General features: G+C 43.5%; 1 protein-coding gene across 1 annotated transcript; it reads left to right on the top strand.

Annotated features, from left to right (window-relative positions):
* Positions 1-11,405: 11,405 nt before the first annotated feature.
* On the top strand, positions 11,406-22,268 carry RBM24 (RNA binding motif protein 24). The gene is made up of 4 exons (XM_064160970.1): positions 11,406-11,713; positions 12,256-12,379; positions 13,446-13,500; positions 20,164-22,268. The coding sequence occupies exons 1-4, from the start codon at positions 11,546-11,548 to the stop codon at positions 20,504-20,506; spliced, it is 690 nt and encodes a 229-aa protein (XP_064017040.1). The 5' UTR covers positions 11,406-11,545; the 3' UTR covers positions 20,507-22,268.
* Positions 22,269-23,345: the final 1,077 nt, after the last annotated feature.

Here is a 23,345-nt window from a genome sequence, read left to right as displayed (position 1 = left end):
AGTGTTCTGTTTCTTTCGTCTAGCTCATTGGTGTTGAGAAACCGACTTCTTCATTTATTTATGCTGGTGTTTTATTTCCTTATCAAGTTTCAAAGATGAACAGAGAAAAATAAATACCAAGGAAATGGCTGATAGGCTGAAATGACCAAGATTTTTTCCCAGGGAGGTTAAAAGTGTTATGCTTTAATAAAAAGATGGGTTTATTTTTTTCCCTCCTTACTTCATTTAATACACCTGCTTTTAATATGGAATGCTTGTGCATGACAGTAGCTAGCAAGCCAGTACGACAAAATCCTCTTTATCACTGTGCAGGAATCCAGTTTCTTTTCATCATTCTGATTTAATGCTATTGCATTCTAGCTCCCTAAATTACTACTGTACTTTGAAGTGAAGCAACCCTGCCTAGCCCAGGCTTATTTATATGGCAGAACATGCACAGATCAGACAGCAAGTCTGATCTGTACATGTTCTGCACAGACCTCACCGAGGTCCCAGACACACTCCTGCAGCAGATCCAGTGTTTCTTACTGTATTCCAAATTCCCTAGGGAGATAGTGCACTGCAAGACACTTCCACCCCCCGGTGGGAAGGTAATGTGCAAGATATAGGTCAGAAAATAGACTGATTCTTGCTTACATGACCTTGCTAAACCCCTTAAGAGATCTTTGTAAAATGATCAAATACCAGAAAAATTATTGCTCAGACTCCACTCGTAGAAGTAATGAGTTGCTAAAAACTTCAGTGAAAAGTAACAGACTTTGGGAAATGCTAACTGGGTAGGCAGGACTGAAAGGAACATCTACATTTGCATCTTAGGAAAACCAATTGCTATACCTGAGCCTAATATGAAATGAACACCAAACATTATTTCCTGTTGACAGGATCCATTTTGCAAAGCCATGAGGGTTCTTGAGTAGAATTAAATTGGATTTGAGCCCTGTACGTGGCTAACCAAAGGGTGATGTGATACCTTTTCAGCAGCGCTAACTGCGAACATGCTCACAGCTGTAGTATCTCAGCAAAGGTCCTTTCCAGAGGTGAAAATGGAGGCATTAGAGCATGACACATTTTCTGTGTCCCACTTCATAGCCTCACACCTTAGATGAACTGTAAAACTAAAGACTAAGGACAAATAGCACAAACCAGCAACCAGTACTATTTTTATTCTCATTACAAGGTCAGAAGGGTTTTTTCCTTCCTTGTATCATGTCTTTTTCAACAGAGGACAATAAAGGCTACAAGAATGCTTAAAACCTTCACATTACCTTACTGGATAGCAGTAATGTGTATATAGATGCTACAGGGATGAAACTCTCACTGCTCCAGTAGTAACATACTCAAATTGCCACTTGCACTGCAAAACAAACAAACAAAAACTCCACAACCTCCTGCCTTGTCTTAAAGCTGTAGCCCCCAGGTTATATAGGATTTTTAACTGAATTTGATTTTCAAATTCATGGGATAAATAGAAAAAGATAAATAGGCTCATCACAGGCAGAGCTCCTCCCTTCCTAATCGCTTCTGTTAGGATACCACAGGAAGATGGAAGAAGTGCTGTATAGCTGCAGGTGTCTCCCTACTAAGAGAACATATTACAGAGATCCTGAACTTTTGCAGAGGTGTGAAGGAAGCTTCCATGATCTTTCTCAGCTAGAAGTTTGTTTCATTTCTGTGTTCAAGCCAAATTCTAAGCTAGCTCGTTCTACCTCAACAAACAAACAAACAAAACAGCCAGAAAATATATCTCAGAGAAAAGATAACCTGCTCAGACATTCCCGGAAGAGGAAAGTTGTGTCACAGTAGAGAGCTAGCTGTAGTACAGCAGCAGGTGGTACAGCAGCAGCACAGGCTAGTAAATCAGTCCAAGAACCTTCTGGAATGAAGGCATCAAAATACCATCACATGTTGGCATTTTTTGACAAATCACATCTAATCCAAACAATGAAAACCACCTTAAAAGCTATTGTTGTATTGCAGCTGATTTTAGCTGAGGACACCAAGACTGCAAAGTAAACTGGATATAAAGAAGCTCAGCCTAAAAATACTTGACAGCAACAGTTGATATCTTTGGGTAAGAAAACATGACTGAAATAGTCAACAAGCTACAGACTCCTACAACACAACTCACCAGCACAGGAGGGGTGAGACTGACAAAATACTGTCTGTCCTGAAAGAGAGCAGCATGTAAATGAGATGACCTCTGGCTAAGATCCATCTTCTCTCCAAAATGCTCTCTTCAGCACTTGCAAAGGAAGCCTCAAACTCTACCCTGAATGCCTGAATCACAACATGAAAGACTCCTCCACAGCCCTAGCAAAGAATGCTGGGTGAAGAAGACAGAGCACAAATTTAATCCATCCTCTCTTCCTCTACATGGCTTTGTGTCCCAGTCACCTTCAAAGGAAAGGAGAGGACAGTTCTGTCCCTCTATCTTCATTCTATCCCTCTTTCTTCACTATGAAGCATTGTGAGACACTGGAACAGGTTGCCCAGAGAAGCTGTGGATACCCCATCCCTGGAATTGTTCAAGGCCAGGTCAGATGGAGCTTTGAGCAACATGGTCTAGTGGAAGATGTCCCTGCTCACTGCAGGGTGGTTAAAACTAGATAGATCTTTAAGGTCCCTTCCAACCCAAAACATTCTATGATTCCATGATTCTACAATTCTCTGCTCACTCTGGGATTAACAGACATGTCCCTGGGTGAAGACTAAGGAACACTGAACTCTCTCTTTTTCTCTTCATGAAAAGTAGGCAACGGAACGTTTTGGTCTTTCTCTCAATTGCCTCAGCATTAGGTGAAAGCCAAGCTGTTCACAAACTCAGTTTCTGCAGTGCAAGCAAGGCAAGAAGGCCTAAGTCCTTTAATAAAACAAAGAAAGAAATGTATGAAAAACCAGCCTTGGGTTGAACTAGGCAAATGAGGACGTGGTATCTCCTGATCATAAATCAGAACCTTTCGGCTCTCTGGCAGGAAAATGCAGGTCACTCTCTCTGCAAGGTGAGAGTGCACAAGGCCACAGAGAATGCAATTCCTGAATACAGAGCTGCAGTACAAGGATATTCGTGTGGCAGCTAATTAGTTGCTCATTAAAGACTTTCCCCAGCAGCATTCCTCCAACATGGCTTAACAACTGGAGGGACTGAAGTGTCTTTGAATGAGTTCTCTGCATTTGTATCCACTTATCCATGTCTTATTTCTTTTCTACTAACCTAATTCTGCTATAACAGATGTGCACTGTTCCATGAGGCTAATGTTTAGCATGCACCTTGTCAACTGTCAGTTTAATCTCTCATAATAATAACTGAGTAGGGCTTAGTGGTTTTGTCTTTCACCAACATCCACGTATTTCTGTTTCTTTTTTTTCCCTGCTTATATTGACTGAAGGCCAGATCTAACCTGATGGAATTTGGTTTAGCTTTTTTTGCTTTTAGCAGTGATGCCCCAATTCAGACAGGCTGAGAATTTCTTCTCAATAATATAGAATTATAGAATGATTTAGGTTGGAAGAGACCTCAAAGATCATCCAGTTCCAACCCCCTGCCATAGGCTGGGACACCTCCCACTAGAACAGATCGTTCAAGGCCTCAACCAACCTGGCCTTGAACACCTCCATGGAGGGAGTATCCACAGCTTCCCTGGGCAACCTGTTACAGTGTTTCACCACCCTCAATGGAAAGAACCCTTTCCTGACATCTAGTTTGAATCTCCCCTCTTCCAGTTTAAACTCATTACTCTTCATCCTGTCATTACAAGACCTTGTAGATAGTCCCTCCCTTGTAATAGTCCTTCCTGTAGGCCCCCTTCAGACACTGAAAGGCTACTATAAGGTCTCCTCAAAGCCTTCTCTTCTCCAAGCTGAAAAGCCCCAACTCTTGCAGCCTGTCCCCATAGCAGAGCTGCTTCATCTCTCTGATCATCTTCGTGGCCCTCCTCTGGACTCACTCCAACAGTTTGATGTCCTTCTCATGTTGGGGGCTCCAGAACTGCACACAGTACTCCAGGCGGGGTCTGATGAGAACAGAGTAAAGGGGAGAATCCCCTCCCTTGCCCTGCTGGCCACACTTCTCTTGATGCAACCCAGCCAGCTGCAGACTGCCAGCTCATGTTGAGCTTTTCATCAACCTAGACCCTCAGGTCCTTTTACTCAGGGCTGCTCTCCAGCCATTCACCACCCAGCCTGTATTTGTGCCTGGGATTGCACTGATCCAGGACTTCTTCTGCATACAAAATACAAGCAAGCAATGAATGATGTGGAATTATGTGTAGCAGTCCAGTATATGGCTCAGCAGTAGATGGTTCAGTAGGCTCAGCTCAGTATATGCCTGAGCAGTGGTTTTCCCATCAGGTGTCACAATGTGGGTGGGGTGCAACACTTCAAGGATGCACAGGAAGTGTGCTCAGCGTGAAGTCTTCCATCCATTACGCCACACAAGTCAGCGTCAATGGGATTTTACACATTTGTTAGATGTCTGCCTTTTAGTTGCCTGTGACCAGCACAGGTAAGTGTGAGAGCCTGGTGTTCACACTGCAGTTTCTAAACTTCAAATAACCTGCAAATCCATGTTCATCCCTACCCCTGCACGACTGCCTGGCTTGTTGCCCACATTAAGAATCCCTGTTTTCCTGATTCTCAGCATGTCACAGGTGAGTATAGGAGCTGTGTGATTTTGCAGGTTCAGCCTCTGATATCAGTGCTGTCTCCATTACAGCATCATAGGACAACTTCAGATCATGCCAGGCACTAGCTTTGTTCTATCTTCTGACCTGATCTTGCACTGGGAAGCTTTATTCAATATAGCACTAATGATTTGGTATTCATAAACCCTTTTCCTTTGGGTTTTTTCCTACCACTCCTTTAGATGTGTTTCCACCAGCACCATCATGTGTTCACTGTAACCTTTGTGAATGCATTCAGCCTTCCAGGTACACTTCTCTTTTGCCCTTGCTTCACTTGACATGCCAGTTACTTTCCTATGTATAGGCACTATGCCTTGCATCTGCGGTTTCACAAGCTTGGAATTTTGTTTGCTGAATCACTCAAACTCTGTGTCACTTCTTCCACTGTCCTTTAAAGGGAAGAGAAGACTGAGAGGAGGTCTTACCAATGTATACAAATATCCGAGGGGTGGGTGTCAAGTGGATGGGGCCTCTTTTCAGTGGTCAGCAGCAATAAGCCAAGGATCAATGGCTACAAACTAGAACATAGAAGGTTTCACCTCAACATGAGAAGAAATTTATTTACAGTGAGAGTGATGGAGCACTGGAACAGGCTGCCCAGAGAGGTTGTGGAGACTTCCAAAACCTGCCTGGATACATTCCTCTGCAGACTACCCTAAGGGATGCTGCCTTGGCAGGGAGGTTGAACTCAGGTATCTCTGGAGGTCCCTTCCAACCTCTAAGGTTCTGTGATTCTGTAATATTCCCATCATATAGAAACTAACTTTGGTGCATTTGGTGATTTAATTGGGAATAAAGAGGTTACAATAGGGGAAGATCAATCATGAGGATTAGTGCTCAGATCCTACAGCAAAATGGACTTTGGAAACCAGTAAGATTAATAGATTTCAGGGAAAAAATCCTATAATGAAGTCCTATAATGGGGGCACAGATAGCTGGTGAAAGCTTCTCCAGATAGGAAATTTTTATCAGGTACTGGAAATTCAGGAGTTAATCATAGCTAAAGAGTATATGTCAACAAGAGAAATGAGAAGAGGATGAGATTTCTAAGTTTCTCATGTTGTGATACGTTTAAGAACATGTGTACTACATCCTGCTCTACTTATGTAACTACTGCCCATGTAACATATGCTGAGCAAGCAGAGGGTAGGCATTCTCCTCCTCTCTGTACTGTGATATACTTGATGGAAGTGCACAGATTACCAGATGAAGCTGTGCCTAATGTTATCAGCTGAATGCTTTCACAGAGCTATGGCATTACAGAACTGTGGCAGAAATGTAAGGCTTACTGACCAAACTGATGGTCTTACCTGGCTAACAGAAAAATTACCTTTTTTTCAGCCCTACACAAAGCCTATGGAATTCTAGTCCATAGGCATTATAATGATAGAGTCAGCAAATAAAATGTATGTCTAGAGAAAAATTCCAGCTGTGTTTAATTGATGCTGCACTGAATGCTCTGCAGACCACTGTTATTTACTGAAATGAAGCACTAGCACAAACGAATGCTGTGCAACATAATCGAGGGGCTTTGTTGTTTTCAGAAAGCTAATGAATGAACACATAACATCCACTGGTTCCCAACATGACAGGCATATGGCACTCATAAATAAATGAAAAGCATGATATTACAGTCACGCTGATACCGGTGAGTGGTAACATTTGGTAAGCTGGCAAGTTGTCTAGTCTGTCTTCCTTTGACAGCAAAAAAAGACCACAAAAAATTCTGAGTAAAACAAATTAGCTGTCACTGATAGTTTTGGGGGCTTCCTCCTGTTAACTCATGTTACCAGATTCCAGAACAAATGTTAGATCACTTCTTAATATATAACTTCAGTTATATTTTTAAGACCCGTTAGAACTACATAGAAAGTAATTGTCAACTGCAGCAGCCTTCAGCAATAATACCTACATGAGAGACTCACAGTGATAACAAAGAGTGCACAGGACTTAGATGTCTGCATTCTACTTTGATTCAAAACTGAGGTCTTGAAAATGCCAAAATAGTTGCCTGTGGGACCAGTATTTTCCTCACATTCTAGTGGTCTGCTGTTTGTGGTACTCAACCAGAATGTGGGTGAGCCAGGTTCATCTTCCAAATCTGTCTCTGGATTGAGGACCCCCAGTTTCACTTCTCTCCCAGGAATACCCTGCCTACCCACCCTTCCTTCCACATGTTCTCACTGTCTGCCTGAACTGTCACGCTTTCACCAGTCACAGCACTACTGCAAAATCTGCTGACCCATCCACAAACACACATGATGTACTACTATCTCAAGCAACTGGGACATTGATTCTGGTGAAGTTGCCCACGACCTCCCTGCAGCACAACAGACACAGGTCTTTAGATCTTCAAACCTGTTAATCTGACTCCAAACTTAGTCATGCCTCCAACATGGCCAAGCAAACACATTTAACCAACAGCTAACTCTAGCCTCATCTCAGAATTCATTCAGTTTCCTGTAATATCTACAGGTTCCACAGATCAACTCTGCTCTTCAGGCTTCACTGCACCCCACCCCTGGCACAAAGACACGAGCCCTAGTCAGGTCAGAACACATCCAAAATGGGTGTCATTTGAACGAACTATCCTCCTAGGGCATTTGTGGTCACCTCCTTTGGGTTAAGAATAGCCTGAAATTTAGAGCTAACATACAGTTTAAGTGAAAAGGAATACAATGTCTTCCTGAACACTGAAATTTTCCAACGGCCTTTAATTCATGCCCATGTGATAGAGGTCACTTCTCTGGGTAAGTCTAGCATTAAAGTGATAGTTAAGACTGAGAAACAGAAAGTGTTTTTATTTCTGAGAGCTGCTGAAGTTATATATAGACAAGTGCTGTTAGCACCAAATGTGAACATGAGCCAGCAGTGTGCCCAGGTGGCCAAGAGAGCCAATGGCATCTTGGCCTGGATCAGGAACAATGTGGCCAGTAGGACAAGGGAGGTTATTCTGCCCCTGTACTCAGCACTGGTCAGGCCACACCTTGAGTACTGTGTCCAGTTCTGGCTCCTCAATTCAAGAGAGATGTTGAGATACTGGAACATGCCCAGAGAAGAGTGACAAAGCTGGTGAGAGGCCTGGAACACAGCCCTGTGAGGAGAGGCTGAGGGAGCTGGGGTTGTTTAGCCTGGAGAAAAGAAGACTCACAGGTGACCTCATTGCTGTCTACAACTACCTGAAGGGAGGCTGTAGCCAGGTGGGTGTCAGTCTCTTCTCCCAGGCAACCAGCAATAGAACAAGGGGACACAGTCTCAAGTTGTGCCGGGGGAGGTCTAGGCTGGATGTTAGGAGGAAGTTCTTGCCAGAGAGAGTGATTGGCATTGGAATGGGCTGCCCAGGGAGGTGGTGGAGTTGCCATCCTGGAGGTGTTCAAGAGAAGACTGGATGAGGCACTTAGTGCCATGGTCTAGTTGACTGGATAGGGCTGGGTGCTAGGTTGGACTGGCTGATCTTGGAGGTCTCTTCCAACCTGGTTGATTCTATGATTCTATGAAATCAGCCCAATTTTGATAGGAAAGATTATCCATCCAACAGTGAGTGGGAGGCCTGTGTTTGTTTTTCAGTGGGTGTGCCATGCATATGGACTGAAAGGCCTAGAGTTAGCTGCAGAATGGCAAAGGGATCTAGGTTAAGAATGTTGTGAAATCCTGAGGCTGTAAAGTTGTATCCTAGACTCTGTCAGAATCAGTAAAATGGGAAGAGGTCTGATGCTGGAAGGGATGAAGGAACTTAAGTTTTGAGAGGTTACCCTTCAATGGCACAGATTCTCTTCCTGTGATAGTGATACAATTGAGTTAAAGGGAATAATGGGGTGGAGATCTGTATTTATTCCTGAATTTTACTGGGATCACTATCTTAAATTGAAGATGCTAAACCAGTAGTATAATGGTTGTAGCATACCTTGCAGATATATTTTGATCTGTTAATGGCCAAGATCACTCTGGCTTTAGAAAAGAGGATGTTTTAGCCTTCCAGAGTAGTATGGAAACTGTCCTGTTCAGGCTTTGGATCATAGCAGTAGCAATTCCTGTATTAAGGCTCACCTAGTGTTCAAATTCAGGTCTGTGAGAGAGCTGGAGGAGAACTGTGTAATCATCTTAATGCTTTGAGGAATATCAGACAAGGGGGACAGCACTAGTGAGATTGTACAGGATACTCACAGGCAGCAGTGTCACCTCTTTTAGGTTGAAGATTCCAATTAGGGTGTGAGAGAAATGAGAGAATCGGTGGATCCAAGATGGTTGGGTTTTACAATGGCTGTCGTACAGACAACAGTTAAGGTTCAGCTGAAGGTTAGGAAAAGGAAGGCTTGGTAATGGTAATGGTAGGTGACAGATGTGAATCCTATAGGTGCAACTGAGATAGGATGAAGTTTAGCCCACAGAAAAATCTAATGGACAATCATTTGTGATGCAGACCTATTTTCAGTTCCTGTAGGATCTGTAGGCCTGTAACATGGAGTGCAAGTTAAGTCTGTTGTTGTGTGGGCTGCCTTTAAGGATGTGTTTTGTTGGAAACAAAAGGACCAGAAAGGGCTTGTTCATTACAGGAACCTGCAAAGATTGCAAAAATAGTAAGCAGATTAATGACCTCTGATAGAAGTAAAGTATGGGATTTTTTTACTATGAAATACACCCTGGGCCTCAAGTTAATGATGGTACCGTGTTCGTGTTTGGATTTGTGACAGAAGGACTCAGACCAGAGCAAGAGCTACCTGACAAGCTCTACCTAAACACAAGAAGTTCGTCCTTTGTTGGGACAGAGATGTGTAAAGTTATGTTTTGTTTCTGGATACTGGAAGAACTGCTTTTGCTGTTAGACACAAAGGCTAGGTTTTGGGTTTGTCACAGTCATCAACCTTAGACCTGGACCGAGAGAGGAAAAATCTTAAGTACACCTGCAGTTAGTTCTGGGATAGCCAAGTGTTGCTTTTCTGGCAAGAGTTTTTTAATACAGGAGCTTCTGCCATGACGGCAAAATTAGGCTAACTCACCGTTCCTGCCATTTCCACAAGAGACACAGGAATGCTGGGCACAGCAGAGGAAAGGAAATGGGATGGGCTGTTTGGTTTTAGGTGAAGTTCATCTCTCATGCCCACAAGGGGCTGAGAAGTTAAATGTACTCCTAGGCAATTTGTGTGCTGCAGTGCTTTTACCAAGCACTGACACCTTTTTCGGGGGGGGGGGGGTGGGGGGGGGCTAGTATTTAAGTTCAGGTCACTAGACCAGAGTTTAAGGTTAAGATTAGCCCTTGGAATTGAGGCAGCTGGAGTGACAGGTTTAAAACAATGCTCCAGATCAACATGAGAGCCATACCAGAAGAAATTTTGGGTCAGGGTTAGCTGGCCAGGATGGATTTAGGCCAAGGTTGTCATAGCTAGAGCTGAAAAACTACATTTACATCTGTATTCTGCCAGGGTTGCTAGTCTTTAACTTGAGTTACTCGTAACACTTTAAACCTAATGATTTAATCTGGAGAGTCTGAAGGGTCAGGTAGGGTTTAATGACAGCATAGCCTAGTATTGTACAGGCCATCAGAATGAGGTCAGCAAGTGCTGAAAACATTAAACAGGGCAAAGTTAGATATGGACCAGTCAGGGCCTAAATTTAAGGCTAAGCACTGTCGTTATGGTTAATATCTGGTGCTGGAGGGGTTGAAACGCTTTGTAAAAGTCCTTCCTGCAACTGATGCATTACTTTTTCTTCTAAGAGAGAAAAGGACTTTCCAGGAAAAAGTCTAACAGACAGAAGGAAGTAGGAGAAAGAGGAAAGAGAGACGGTAGTAGGTGTAAAGACTTTGGGACCACAAGGGAATGGTTTAGAAGCCTATGCATATGTGCACATCTGTTTTCCCCAATCTTTAACCTTTCTTCCATCCTTCCTGTCTCTGTGAGTCTCTCTTCCCCCCCAGCTCCCACAGCCCTCTGCCTCTCCATGTCACACAGACGTTGCTTTCTTTTCGTTCCTCTTCATCTTTCCCAGTCCCAGAAACAGCAAGAACCGCAATCACCATCACCACTACGACAATAATAATGCAAGTGCTGTGGCACCACAGCTTTGCTAGCCTGGGAAGAGAGGTACGTGAGGGTGGCTGAGGCTTCACCACAAGCCTTCGGGGAGGGGCTGAAACATTTGGGGACCGCTCTCTGCTTGCCCGCGCCGTGGTGATCCCATAAGACCCTCAGCCTCCCATCACGTTCTGTGTGGACAAACCCAGGTGAAATCCGCATCAGAGGGCACCGAGCTCCCCGCGAGGCACGTCTGGAGCAGAACTTTTGCCTGGCGGCTCCAAGGACCGGCTCCCGTCCCACGGGGCAAGGGGGCACCCAGCTGTTGCCAGCAGCTGTGTGCCAACCTCGGCGCTGCCGCGGCCGAGCACGGGGTCCGCCCCGCCGCCGTCCCCGCCCCTGCGAGGAGGAGGAACAGCCGCCAGTGCCCGACCCGGTGGCTTTTAGGAGGGGGGAGGCCACTCGGTTGTTAGCTCCCAGGCCCGGCGCTTCTGTTCCAGCTGCTGCATCTGCTGTTTTTAGCGCTGCCGCCGGCAAGCTGGCTGCTGCCCGGCCTCCCCTCCGCCTTTTGCCAGTGCCTACCTCAGAACCTCCGGAGGCTGCGGGGCTCCGCTCTTGAAGGAGGAAGCTGGGTTTGCAAAGGCAAAAGGGAATTGCATTGTAACTGGGTGGCGGGGAGGGGGGAAACTGGGGGGGGGAGGGGGGTTGTGCAGAGAGGAGGGGGAAAAAACTACATAAAAAAGAGCGAGGGAGCAGGGCTGACTTTGGCAGCGGGTCTCGCCGCGCAGGACCCGCACGCCCCAGCGGCCACGCGTGGGTGCAGAGCGCGGCGCGGCGCGCAGGGCCGGGCGGAAGATGCACACGACGCAGAAGGACACCACGTACACCAAGATCTTCGTCGGGGGCTTGCCCTATCACACCACCGACTCCAGCCTGCGCAAGTACTTTGAAGTCTTCGGGGACATCGAGGAGGCGGTGGTCATCACCGACCGGCAGACGGGCAAGTCCCGGGGATACGGCTTTGTAAGTGCCGAGGAGCGGCGGGAGGACGAGGGTGGCCGGGGCAGGTGGCCTGCGACGTGGGTAGCGCTGAGAAACTTCTGCGGGGGTCGCTATGAGGAGCGAGGCAGCCCCGGGGGACAGGAGGGGGTGTCTGACACTTGGGCATCTTGCTTTTCTCCATTACCTTTTTTTAATCTTCGTTTGGAGAGAGGCGGGGGGTGGTGGGGGATGGTGACGGGGGGAGGTGGTGGAATTACTGAAAAAGGAGATTGAGGGGGAATTGCTGAATTTCTCGCCGCGCTGCCGGCGCGCCTGTTGCTCCCTGATACGGCCGCGCCGGAGGTTATCTGCCGGCGGTGGAGCTCGGCCCGCGCCCTCCGCCCTCGCCGCTCCCCAGTTCGGCCACTCCGCTCGGCCCGGCGGGTGGCTAGGAGGTCGGAGCGGGGCCCGTTCGCCACCCTGGCTGCCCCGTCCGCCGGTGCTGCACGCGTGGTCAGCTCGGGTGGCTGCAGTGGGCGAGAGGCCCGCGGAAAGGGATCTAACGCTCGGCATCGCCCGTTAAGGTCACCATGGCTGACAGAGCTGCTGCTGAAAGGGCTTGTAAGGACCCCAACCCCATCATCGATGGCAGGAAAGCCAACGTGAACCTGGCGTACTTGGGGGCCAAGCCGCGGATAATGCAGCCAGGTGAGGAGCGGCCGTGAACGGCTTTCCGCTGTCCGTAACCTAAACTTTCTGAAGAGAATAAAACTTTGGAACAAGTAGTGCTGCCCTGCACTTCACTCGCCTGCACTCACGGTTCGGACGTGTTTTCCGTTTGAGTGCTAAGTGCAGCGTGTAGTAACTTTCTGGCTGTTTTATACACGTGCCCTTAAAAACCTAACGCAGTCAGAGATAAAAGTATCCACCGTTCCCCAGGAAGACCTCCACAGCTCAGACACTTCATTGGTTATTCCTGCTGCTGGGAATGTGGTGGCGCTGACCATTTACAGTATCATTGCAAGGAAAGATTGGCCTAGGAACGAATCGCTTCCCGTGTGTGCGGTCTTATTAATACAAACAATATTTTAATGCAAACGCCTCGGACAGATGGAAGCTATTATGCAGTCTTGAAACGGCTCTTCCTAAGACCACATCTGAGCCCATCTGATGGCCCAGCCACTTCGCAAACTGCTGCTTGGCAGTAAGAGCGACAGGAGCACAGTGTGCACACTTCTGCTCTAAAAGGAGGCTGCTCTGAATTCCTATTTGGTTAACCTGACGAACACTTGTGCCAGTAATTGTGCCCACCAAGATAAAAAAGCATGTATGCTTGGGCACTTGAAGAACAGAAGGGAAATTAGGATTTCACCTCCTGGCTGTCCTTATGAGTAGAGATGGCTTCAATGACTGGAGAAAGTACACAGTTACACTGATGAGTAGAACATACCATCCAATCAGCCCTTCAGAACTAACATTAGGCACCAGAATGAAACATGAAATAAAATGTGAATGAAAACCTTGTATTTGCTGTTTGAAGAAAGTCTTTCTTACAAACACCTCTAGGAAAACATGTGCTCTGCTTTCTCTGTGCATGTAGATGTGTGTGTTGAATATGGATTGATACATTTTGCTCTCTGGTTTATGCTTCTACAGCCTGCCAGACTTCATCACTGGAGGCTGTTAGGGTTGTTACTCTGCATTTGTGTACATAGTATGAATAAGTGGCCAAAAGAATACTCATACAGAGAATGTGATGTGTTTTTGTTGTTAGGTTTTGCCTTTGGTGTCCAGCAGCTTCATCCAGCTCTCATACAGAGGCCTTTTGGGTAAGTGTTCAGTGGGATCTCAAACTGGGGAGAAAAAAACTATTTAATTTTTTTTTTTTTCAAAAAAGGAAAGCAAAATTGTGATCATTGAAGGCCTCTTGCAGTAGCAGCCTTATAAACTTTGCAGCAATGCTGAAGTTGTCAGACTTATAAATGTCTACCTGTAAATGTGCTCACCTTGTTGGTCATATTCTAAATGCCACAGCTGAGTCAAGTTGTGTGGGACGTGTCCCGGCCTCCTAAGCGGTCGAGTCCCCTATGACCCTATGATAAAACCAGGAGGTATGACTTGATGCAAGATTGCTGTGCCCCATTTCTCCTTTTTTTTTTTTCAGCTTGACTCAATGTTATTTATCTCTTTCTAATCTGACAGGGATCGTTTACAGTTAAGATAACTGATCAGAAGGATATGATGATAAGAGGTGGAATAGTTCTGTTTGGAATTAAACTCTGTAACCAGTAGACTCAAACACAAACAAGCTAAAATGGTGATTAACGATGCATGTATGTTTTTTTTTCATATAGTAAATAGACCTCCGTGTGCTTTTTTTATTTATTGATTTATGACAGTAATGAAGTGGTGTTGATAGCTAAACTGTGTGCTTTTATTTAATTGAAAGAGCTGTAGTGAAAGTTTTTGGGTTTGTTTTGTTTTTTTTTTTTTGGGGGGGTGTCTTTCTAATTGTGGTTTTGTTACTGAGGAGTGACTTTGCCATGGGGAGCAAAGGGACTTTTTTTTTTTTTCTCCTTGCTTTTAAGCTGTAGCCTGTGACTTTTTTAACCATATTTTGTAGTGAGTGCTAAATTGTGTGACTTCTTGGTTTAAAAGTGAATCAGCGTATTGCTTGCATGTTCACAATTTTTGAGGGGAGTGGGATTTGTTCTTGGGAGGGATGTGGAGCTCCTTATTAACAATGTGCGTCCATTTGGGCTTTCTAATTTGAGATACTTTTTTTTCCTTCAGCCTGTCATTAATACGTAGCACATCTCTCCCCTCCTTGGGGACACTGTTCTTAAGCAGATCTAACTCTTGCTTCTTCTAGGCGTATAATCAGGAGGTGAAGTCTGCTTTGAACTTTACGTACAGTGTCACTTCACTAATGCACACTGACTGTGAAACTCATTGCAATGAAATGCATTTTGCCAATTAAGGTGCATTTTGCTAATGAGTAAGATAACAATTAGTTAATGTGTCACAAATGTTTTTGGTTTATTTGGCTAGAATAGTTTGAGAGTATCGTACCTATCTGTACATAAGAAGTAACAGCTTCACGGTGGTTTGATCTGTCAAAGTGGAAGGAAGCAGGTCCTGCCCTCAAAACTGTAGGATAAAAGTGTTCCTAGAAACTTTATGTACTTTTAAAAGGAAATGCTGTTTCTTCAGAGAGCTGTGGGGAGGTTGTGAAAAACTTTTTGCCCTTCTTTTCTTATTATCGTCATTATCCTCTACTGTATTTTGTTTGACTCCTTTGAAGAGTGAGGAGACAACAGTGTATATGCAGCAATCAGTTTATGATGCCTGTGCTAAGGTAGGCAGGAGGTGGGGCACACTGTCTCCAGAAGTGTTAAAGCACTTGGTGCAAAGAGGAACCAGTGGATCACCACAGGATCAGCCAGGGAGAGACTTAGTTGCTGGACACCACAGAAAAGAGAACCTGTGGCAATCTGTTGCTAAAAGGACTGTCCCAATGTAGGGCTCTTTCTTGCTTTCCTTACCCAGAGGCAACAACAGGTCACGTAAATTGCATTCAGGTCAGGGAAATCTTTGCAAGAGGCAGAATAAGGTTTTTATTTCTAATGCAATGTACATGAATCCTAAGAAAAGTAATGTCAGTCACAGGGTTAGCTATATATTAATTTGGTCATTTTAAATCCTTTGCTTTTGCCTTTCTTTTACTATGTGGCAAAAATGGAGATTACTAATCCTGCTTCCTTGCCAAAATTTCCAATAACTTGTATCTTTTCTAGAGGTTCATATTGAGAAGAACAGCATTTATTGGGATGAAATGAATAGCCTTGCAACCTATATTGCTTGACAGTAAGAGGGGTTGTTTCAGTGCTTACTTGAATCTACCTTTACTGAAGAGTTATTCTTGGAGGATGTTCCATGAATTGCACTGAAATACATGGTCACCTTAAAGCCTCTTGTGCAGTACCACTTTTTACAAGTGCATTTCCCTGATATGCTGTGTAAAATGAACCATGGTTAGTGATTCACTGCAAGTACTCCACTAAATCATACGCCAAGGCTCCAAGATGTTTTTCTTTTTTTCCTAGCAGAGTGCAAAGTAGTGAGGTGCTGCCATGTTCTGATATGATCAGCAGTGTTTATATATGGATCTCCATGTATCAAATAAGAAACTGAAAATAATTGGATTGCATTCTATTACTTTGACTGTGAAGATGCAAGACCATATTCTGAATTGAGCACTACATTAAGCTGTAGCGGGACTATCTATAAAGACATGAAGTCCTCCCTAGGACAAGGAGGAATGGTTTTAAACTAGAGAAGAGTAGATTTAGATTGAACACAAGGAAGAAGTTCTTTTCTATGAGGGTGATGGAACATGAAGAGGTTGCCCAGGGCAGTGATGGAGGCCCCATTCCTGGACACATTCAAGGTCAGGCTTGATGAGGCTTTAAGCAACCTGATCTGGTTGAGGATGTTCCTGTTTACTGCAGGTGGGTTGGACTAGATGACCTCTAGAGGTCCCTTACAGCCTAGTTCATTCTGATTGTTGTGGTGGAGTGAGCCAGAAACTAGCTTCAGTGCATGAAGCATGTAAAATGCTGGGAATTCTTTATTCAGTGCTGCAGAGATCCAGTTCATGCTCCCAATAACATTTCTCCATGCTCTTTGCATTTAGCATCTGACAGTTCATGTGTTTCATAGAAGCTGCTGGATCGCAGGCCTGGTTATTCATACATGCTTTCAGGATTGCTTATTAAAGTATTATCTCTGAATTTATTAGGAATTCATGGAGGGGGAAGATGACTTTGTCTCCTAAGATAGCTTTTCTCATTTTGAGTATGCAGATTTTAGTTTAATATTGATGTGAAAATACAGGGCTATACAGAGGTACTGGTGTAGGACGTGACTTGTTCTGTTGGGAGAGATTTTATCCCCTTTATTTTCTGTCTAGCACCCTGATCAAAATGAGAATATTCCCACTACTTTTGTTAAGACCAGAGTTAAAACCAAAGCTCATTATCAGTTGTACTTGATGATCTTAAGGGTCTATTCCAACCAAAACAATTCTACAATTATCAAATAGTTGATATTCCCTGTTTAGTATTACCTTCCCAGAGTGAGGCAGTTCTGCCTTTCTTAAGAGAGAAGGAAAAGCTCTCTGTTGAGTTTATGATCAAAAGACCTGTATAATAACTCCACACTATGGATAATCTGGAAAGAGGGAATGCCACATGTCCTCTCTATGGTGTCAGGCACAGGAAGCATATTAAGAGTCTTGTATATCTTGATGTTTTCATAACTTTCTGCTATCAGGAAGGCTCTGCATTGGTCAATATATACTCTAATTATGCTTACAAAACAAGATGATGCCATGCAAGGGCCAAAGCAAAACCCTTTTGTTCAGAATTAAATACCTGCTTTCACAAGAATTGAATGTTGAGAGTCAGCGGTGTGCTAGTGCTGCTGAATTTCTGCATGACACAGCTCTCTGCATTAATCTAGAAAGTCTTTCCTTTGAGACAATTTGCTTTCAATTTATTATGGCTTATAGGATTATTTTTGAGGTCTTAGTTGAACACAAATCTTCTGTTATAACAGCAATGAAGGCCTTAAGGCACAAGGCAGGAGTGTATGTCATTGAGTTTTGAATGTTCCAAAGCTAGAGTTACTACTGAAGGTAAAGGTTAAAGTGTGTAACAGTAAATACACATTCCAAGATAAAAACTACTGCCTGAAAGCTTAAGCATGTGTAATTCTCACACCCTTACTCTCAAAAGTGAAGCAGTAGCTTTTATTTAAAACTAAGGATATCCAGCATTACTGGGAGTTGCTTTTTCAGCTTTTGACCTGGCAGAGCATTAAAAGCAGTTGGGTTCTGAATGGTTGAGATATACATGTGCTGGCCACAGCAGTAGGTAGAAATTTACTTTGGCCATATAAAGCCATTTTACTCGACTCAAAACAGTTGTAGCATGACAGATGATCAAAAATAGCCTCGCTGCAGCTTACGCCGTCAATCATCATGTGTGAAATGGTATGGTGGTGAGGAGCCTGCACAGGGTTTATGTTTATTGTAGGGTAAGATGTGGCAAACAGATAATGTTTCATAACTTCACCACCTGTTAGTTTCTTGGCTTAAATAAAACAAGTCACAAGAGTTTAAGTGAGAGCACATGTATCTTTTCTGTCTTGTCAAGGATGTGGCCAAGTGTCCTAATGCCTTAAGAAAAATCTTAGTCAAATCAAGTCAAGTAACATCAGTTCAGGCCAACACCTAGACAGCCTTGCTTACTGTATCTTCTGTTAGAATTACTTTCTGCCTTACATGCTGCATGTAAAAGATTTCTTTGATGTGGTGTTAAACAGACATTAATGATGCTGCAGAGGGCCTTGGTGACATCCAATTTGGTTGTATAGCTCTTTTCCTTAATACTTAAAAAAGGCGGTGTTTCTATCTGTTAGGATGGTATTTGACCGGTGACAGACTGCTTGTTGATGCTCATCCATTTTCTGTGGAGAGCTCAGATAATGATGTGTATTTAAATGCACAGAGCCAGCTTAATTATGCTTCAAATGCACTTCTGGCTAAGCACTTCATAAATTAGGTGAGTGTTAAAAACCCAACTGATGGTTTTGGTTTACGTTTTCTTTCCCTTCCCAATCTCATTTGTCACTTCCCCCTCCCCCTGCCCTTCACACAGTAGGAAATTAATTTCATTGACATGTTGGGTTTTTACGATTGTGGTGTTTTCACATCTTAAACATGGCACCTGAGTATTTTTCTCTGCTAATATTCGTGTTCAAACAACTGAGTTCTTTTTTTTCCTTATAAACTAGGCTGTTCTAAAGCCTGCCTATCACTTACTTTAATCTGTTTTGCTGTGACACTAGCTGACAGTGGCCCTTGTGATGGAAATGTGTTCTTACTGACCACTTAAGTCAATCTCGAAGTTATTTTAAAAATGAAACAAACAAAGCCAACCTTTCCATTAAATCCTGAATTCAGGGCAAGGAGGACACATTTTACTGTTGCAATTTGTATCCTTGCTCACATTGTGCTAAAAGGTGGGTGCAGTCCTTAGAGCTGTCTGGGAAAAGTTCAGTACGAAACAGTAAAACTGCACAAGCATTTTTTTCATGGATTTCTAATGATTCACTAACTGGAAAGGAGTTGCACGTAGGAAGGAATTCTCTGTGGAAATCCAGAGGCAAGACTGGGTTCTGGATTTAAATGAGAATTATATGAAGTATATTATTTTTTAAAATCACATTATGTGATAAAGTACAACTTTGAGATGAAGTTGTACATATACTTGCGTGCTAAGACAACAGTATAACCAGCCTGCAAAGCTGAAGGGCTAAGTAAATAAGCCAAGGGAACAAGTTTTGTGAGTTGGAGACAATGGGAAAATGTGTGTACTGATCTGTTCAGAATGGTTATTTCTTAAGCTGTAAAATTGGGTGTTTATTTTTTTGCTTTTGTTAAGCATCAGATCTACTTAGACTTAATCCTATCCCCCACCTCCCAAAAACTCTATGCTGTATGTCTTGCATAGAAATAAACAAGCTGGCACAAAACAGGACATCAGTGGCCTGATAATCAAACAGGTTTGACCCTTGTGTCCTTATGAACTTTTACAAAAGTGTGATGCACATGTACTTAGGAGTCACTGTTACGGATTTTAATAGCATCTATGTAGCTTCCCCTCAATGGCCTCTTGTGACAGAGTGAGCTGCACTATCGTTCGTTTGGAAAGTGTGATTCTTGCTGTGTTTACCACACTTGTGATCTTTATTTAAACTCCTTTGTCGCCTGTGTTGTTGTTGTTGTTGGGTTTTTTTCTTATTTTTAATAAGGGTGACTGAGGTTGCAGAGAAATTAATGTGTGCTGAGTCTGCATAGCAACTTAAGTAGGGTTGCCACAATACACTCTGCCCCCACTCCCTGAGAAGACTTTGCATATAGTCAAAGTTCAACTGTTTTGTTCTCTTATTGGCTATTATCAAGCTTCTTATAGTGATGCTGTCAAACTGTTAAGTTACTAATAATAGAAATACTGCAGGAAATAATTTTACTAAGAGCCGAGCAGTTAAGTGAGTGAGCAGCAGGGTAATAAAAATGACTTACAGGTGATTTGAGAAATAAATACCACAATTTTCCAGATGGAATAATCAAGCTTACTCTTCCAGAGTTGTCTTAAAGCTGACATAAGTAATCCTGGTCCTTCTAAAGATTCTAATAGTATTAAACAGAGGAGCATTTAATGTTGCCTGAGGATATTCTTTAACTCAGCTGTAATGCTGTGCTTCAGGCCATTGAACTGGCAATCGGTCCGTTGAGTCTAGTTATTGTGGCAACCCTATGCACATAACAACAACTAAATTGAGTTTGTTTTAGTTCGGAGTCTGGATGTGACACTTCGGTGCTGACTCATGTACCGACCCTAACTCCCTCTCCCATCTTTCAACAGGATACCTGCTCACTATGTCTATCCACAGGCTTTTGTGCAGCCGGGAGTGGTAATCCCCCACGTCCAGCCCGCGACAGCTGCTGCTTCCACTACGCCCTACATCGACTACACCGGCGCTGCCTACGCCCAGTACTCGGCGGCTGCTGCGGCCGCTGCCGCGGCCTATGAGCAGTACCCGTACGCAGCCTCGCCAGCCACCGCTGCTGGGTACGTGGCAGCGGGGGGCTACGGCTACGCGGTGCAGCAGCCCCTCACCGCAGCGGCGCCTGGGACGGCTGCCGCGGCCGCCGCTGCTTTTGGCCAGTACCAGCCCCAACAGCTGCAGACAGACCGCATGCAATAGCAGATGGACTCCTGAGGGAAACTTGCTCTTTCTCTTCCTCTTTTCAGCCTTCCAGTATAAGTAGTTAATCAGAGACAATTGATATTAACTAAGGAGCTTTAAGGAAAGCGAGGCTATTGCAAAACTAAAGATTTTTACTCCACAGTCTTCATACGTATGCATCCAAATCATGTTGGTAGAGGGGAGGGGTAGTGTGGCATGTCTAGTTTCAAGTATCAAACCAGAAGAAAATGGGGAAAAAATACTCTACTGTCATGAAAGAGTGGCAGGAATAGCAATGGGACTTCATATTTTCAAACAAGAACCAAAAAAAAAAGGCAAATACATACTTTTTTACAGTATCAGGGAAGCAAAAACTGCCTTCTGTAAGTGAGAAAATATTTGCAAAGCTTGAACCAGGGAAAAGAACTAAGTCAGCAATACGTAATCATTATCCATTTTAAGAGCAAACAAGCTTAAAGCACTGATTGTCCTTTCTAGCTTTCAGAAGCTGTCTTTGTGAGACAGTACCTTCTCACTGTCTCACTAACGGGCATCGAACAAACCCAAGGAAGATGGCCGGCTAGTAAGATGGTGGGCAGGCACCAAAGTTACTTTCTTCTCTGTCCTCTGGATGAGTGCAACTATGGAACAAGTGATGTGGAAGTAAGGGGTGCAACAGCTGTAGAGACAATCAATAACACAGACAGTTCTGGACAGAATACATCACTCGTGCTCATGTGATGAGCTTGTCACATCCTAATCCCTCGCCCCATCCTGTTTCACTTTTGGGAAACTTTAACTGCTGGTGTCAGCTATTCTGATTCTAAAATAGGATCAGCCCTTTACTATAGCAGCCTTCTCTTTCTATTTATTGCATCTATTCCTAACTTGTGAATAAAGGCAGGAACAAGCTTAATGAACTAAAACCTTTAAGAACTGTTTTAAGGGAATTTTCTTTTCCGAAACCATTTGTACAATTTTAATACCTACTTCAGGATGCTATTTAAAATATTTATTAGTCAACCTACAGTACACAAGGCGACTCTTGTTACCAAGAGTGCAGTTCTTGAAGGGTTAATGGTATGTGATTTATACTGTGCCTTAATTGTTATGCTATTTAAAAAGAAATATTTATTTTGAAAGTTTTACTAAGCTGCGCTCTAAAGAAAGCGACTTTAGATGTGACACTGTAAAATTATATATTCATCTCATGGCATAAATTATTTAGTAGGCTTAGATGTAGCATATTAAACATTAACCTAATTAACTAAGGATGTTGACTTGGATTTATTTAAATTCAGTATGTGCACTGTATGAGGGTATTCTTAAATTAACACTTTTTAGGTTTTTACATAAAATATTGCTAGTTCATTCTGTTTCCTTCTCCCTAGTTTTTCATGTAGACCTCTCAAATACATTAGTGCCGTTCTCTCACTCATCTGTATGTAGACTATTTTTCCCTTTGCTAGAAAATGCTGCTTTACATTGTCCTGTGAAACTACAATACTTGCAATTTTTATTCTTGATCGAAATGGAATTTAATATTTTACACTGTATTGGATTTTTTTTATACTTGAACAATTTCATACAAGGGAAGACAGGATAGCATTTTTATGGACTTTATCCGATGTCACTGGATTTATTTTAAGTGTTCTGAATACTAGCCAGTGTTATGATGTAGACATGACTCTCCTGTGCATATTATTTATTCAGTATGTATACTGCTTTACGACATTTCAGATCTCTTAATCTATTCACTCGTATTAAAACAACAAAAAAAAAATTGTTGCATTCTGTCCAGTGCTGTTCTTGCTCAAATTGTCTTAGATCTTGTTTAGTTAAAACCAGCAGGGCAACCGTCTGTGGAATCTTTCTGGTCTTTGGGGTGAATAGCAGCATATGCACTGACTTGAAATACACAGACTGATATGAACTGCATTGCTTGGAGGAAATGCTACAGAGAAGATGGAGAAGGTCCATCCTGAGAGTTGTCATTCCCAACAGAAGGGACTTCCGAAGGTCCCAGGTTGCTAATGGCTTTTCAAGACAGGTCTTAAAATCCTCCATACGAAGATGGCACAACCCCTCTGGGAAATCTATTCCACTACTTGATTGCCCCCATAGTGTCAGGTTTTTTTCCCTTTTATCTAGCCAGAACCTCCCCTATTAGTTTATGCCCTTCATCTCATTCTTTGGCAGAGAACCCAGCCCTGTCATCTCAGTAACCTCTTCTTAGGAACTGGAACACTGCTGTTCTCTTTTATAGGCTGAAGAAACCCCAGTGCCTCAACCTCTCATGCTTCAAACTTCAGCCACACTGTTGGCCTTCCAATGGAATCATTCCAGTTTATCACCAGCTTTCATGTACTGGGAGACACACTATGCCAGCTGTAGTCTAATGAGTCTAATAACCAATTCCCTGGATTTGCCATCTGTGCTCCTGTTGACGTTGTCCCCTACCCTTTCCAACATATCTTCTGCCAAGCCTGTTATGACCTGGGGTATGTAGGGAGTTAGTTTGTCTGAGGTGAAGGACTCTATAGTTGTGCTCAGTGAATTTCATGAGATTCCTGTTGGCTTACTCCTACTCAAGTGTAAATCCCTCTGAATGGCAGGCCTAATCTCGGGTGTATCAACTACACCCTCCATTCAGTATCATCAGTCTACAGACCTGATAGTGCTGCAACCTGTCTCTTCCTCCAGGTCATTCATAGATATCAGACAGGACAGAAGCCCAAGAAACTCCACTGTAGTCAGCCTCTAGATAGAGCATGGGCTGTTTTGACCAATGATCCAGACATTTTTTTGCCTGTCTAGACTGGACCATATGAAATTGGATACAGGATTATGTGGAAGA

The sequence above is a fragment of the Pogoniulus pusillus genome, chromosome 21 (assembly GCF_015220805.1).
Source record: "Pogoniulus pusillus isolate bPogPus1 chromosome 21, bPogPus1.pri, whole genome shotgun sequence".
Lineage (NCBI taxonomy): Eukaryota > Metazoa > Chordata > Aves > Piciformes > Lybiidae > Pogoniulus > Pogoniulus pusillus.
This window is presented reverse-complemented; position numbering and strand designations above follow the sequence as displayed.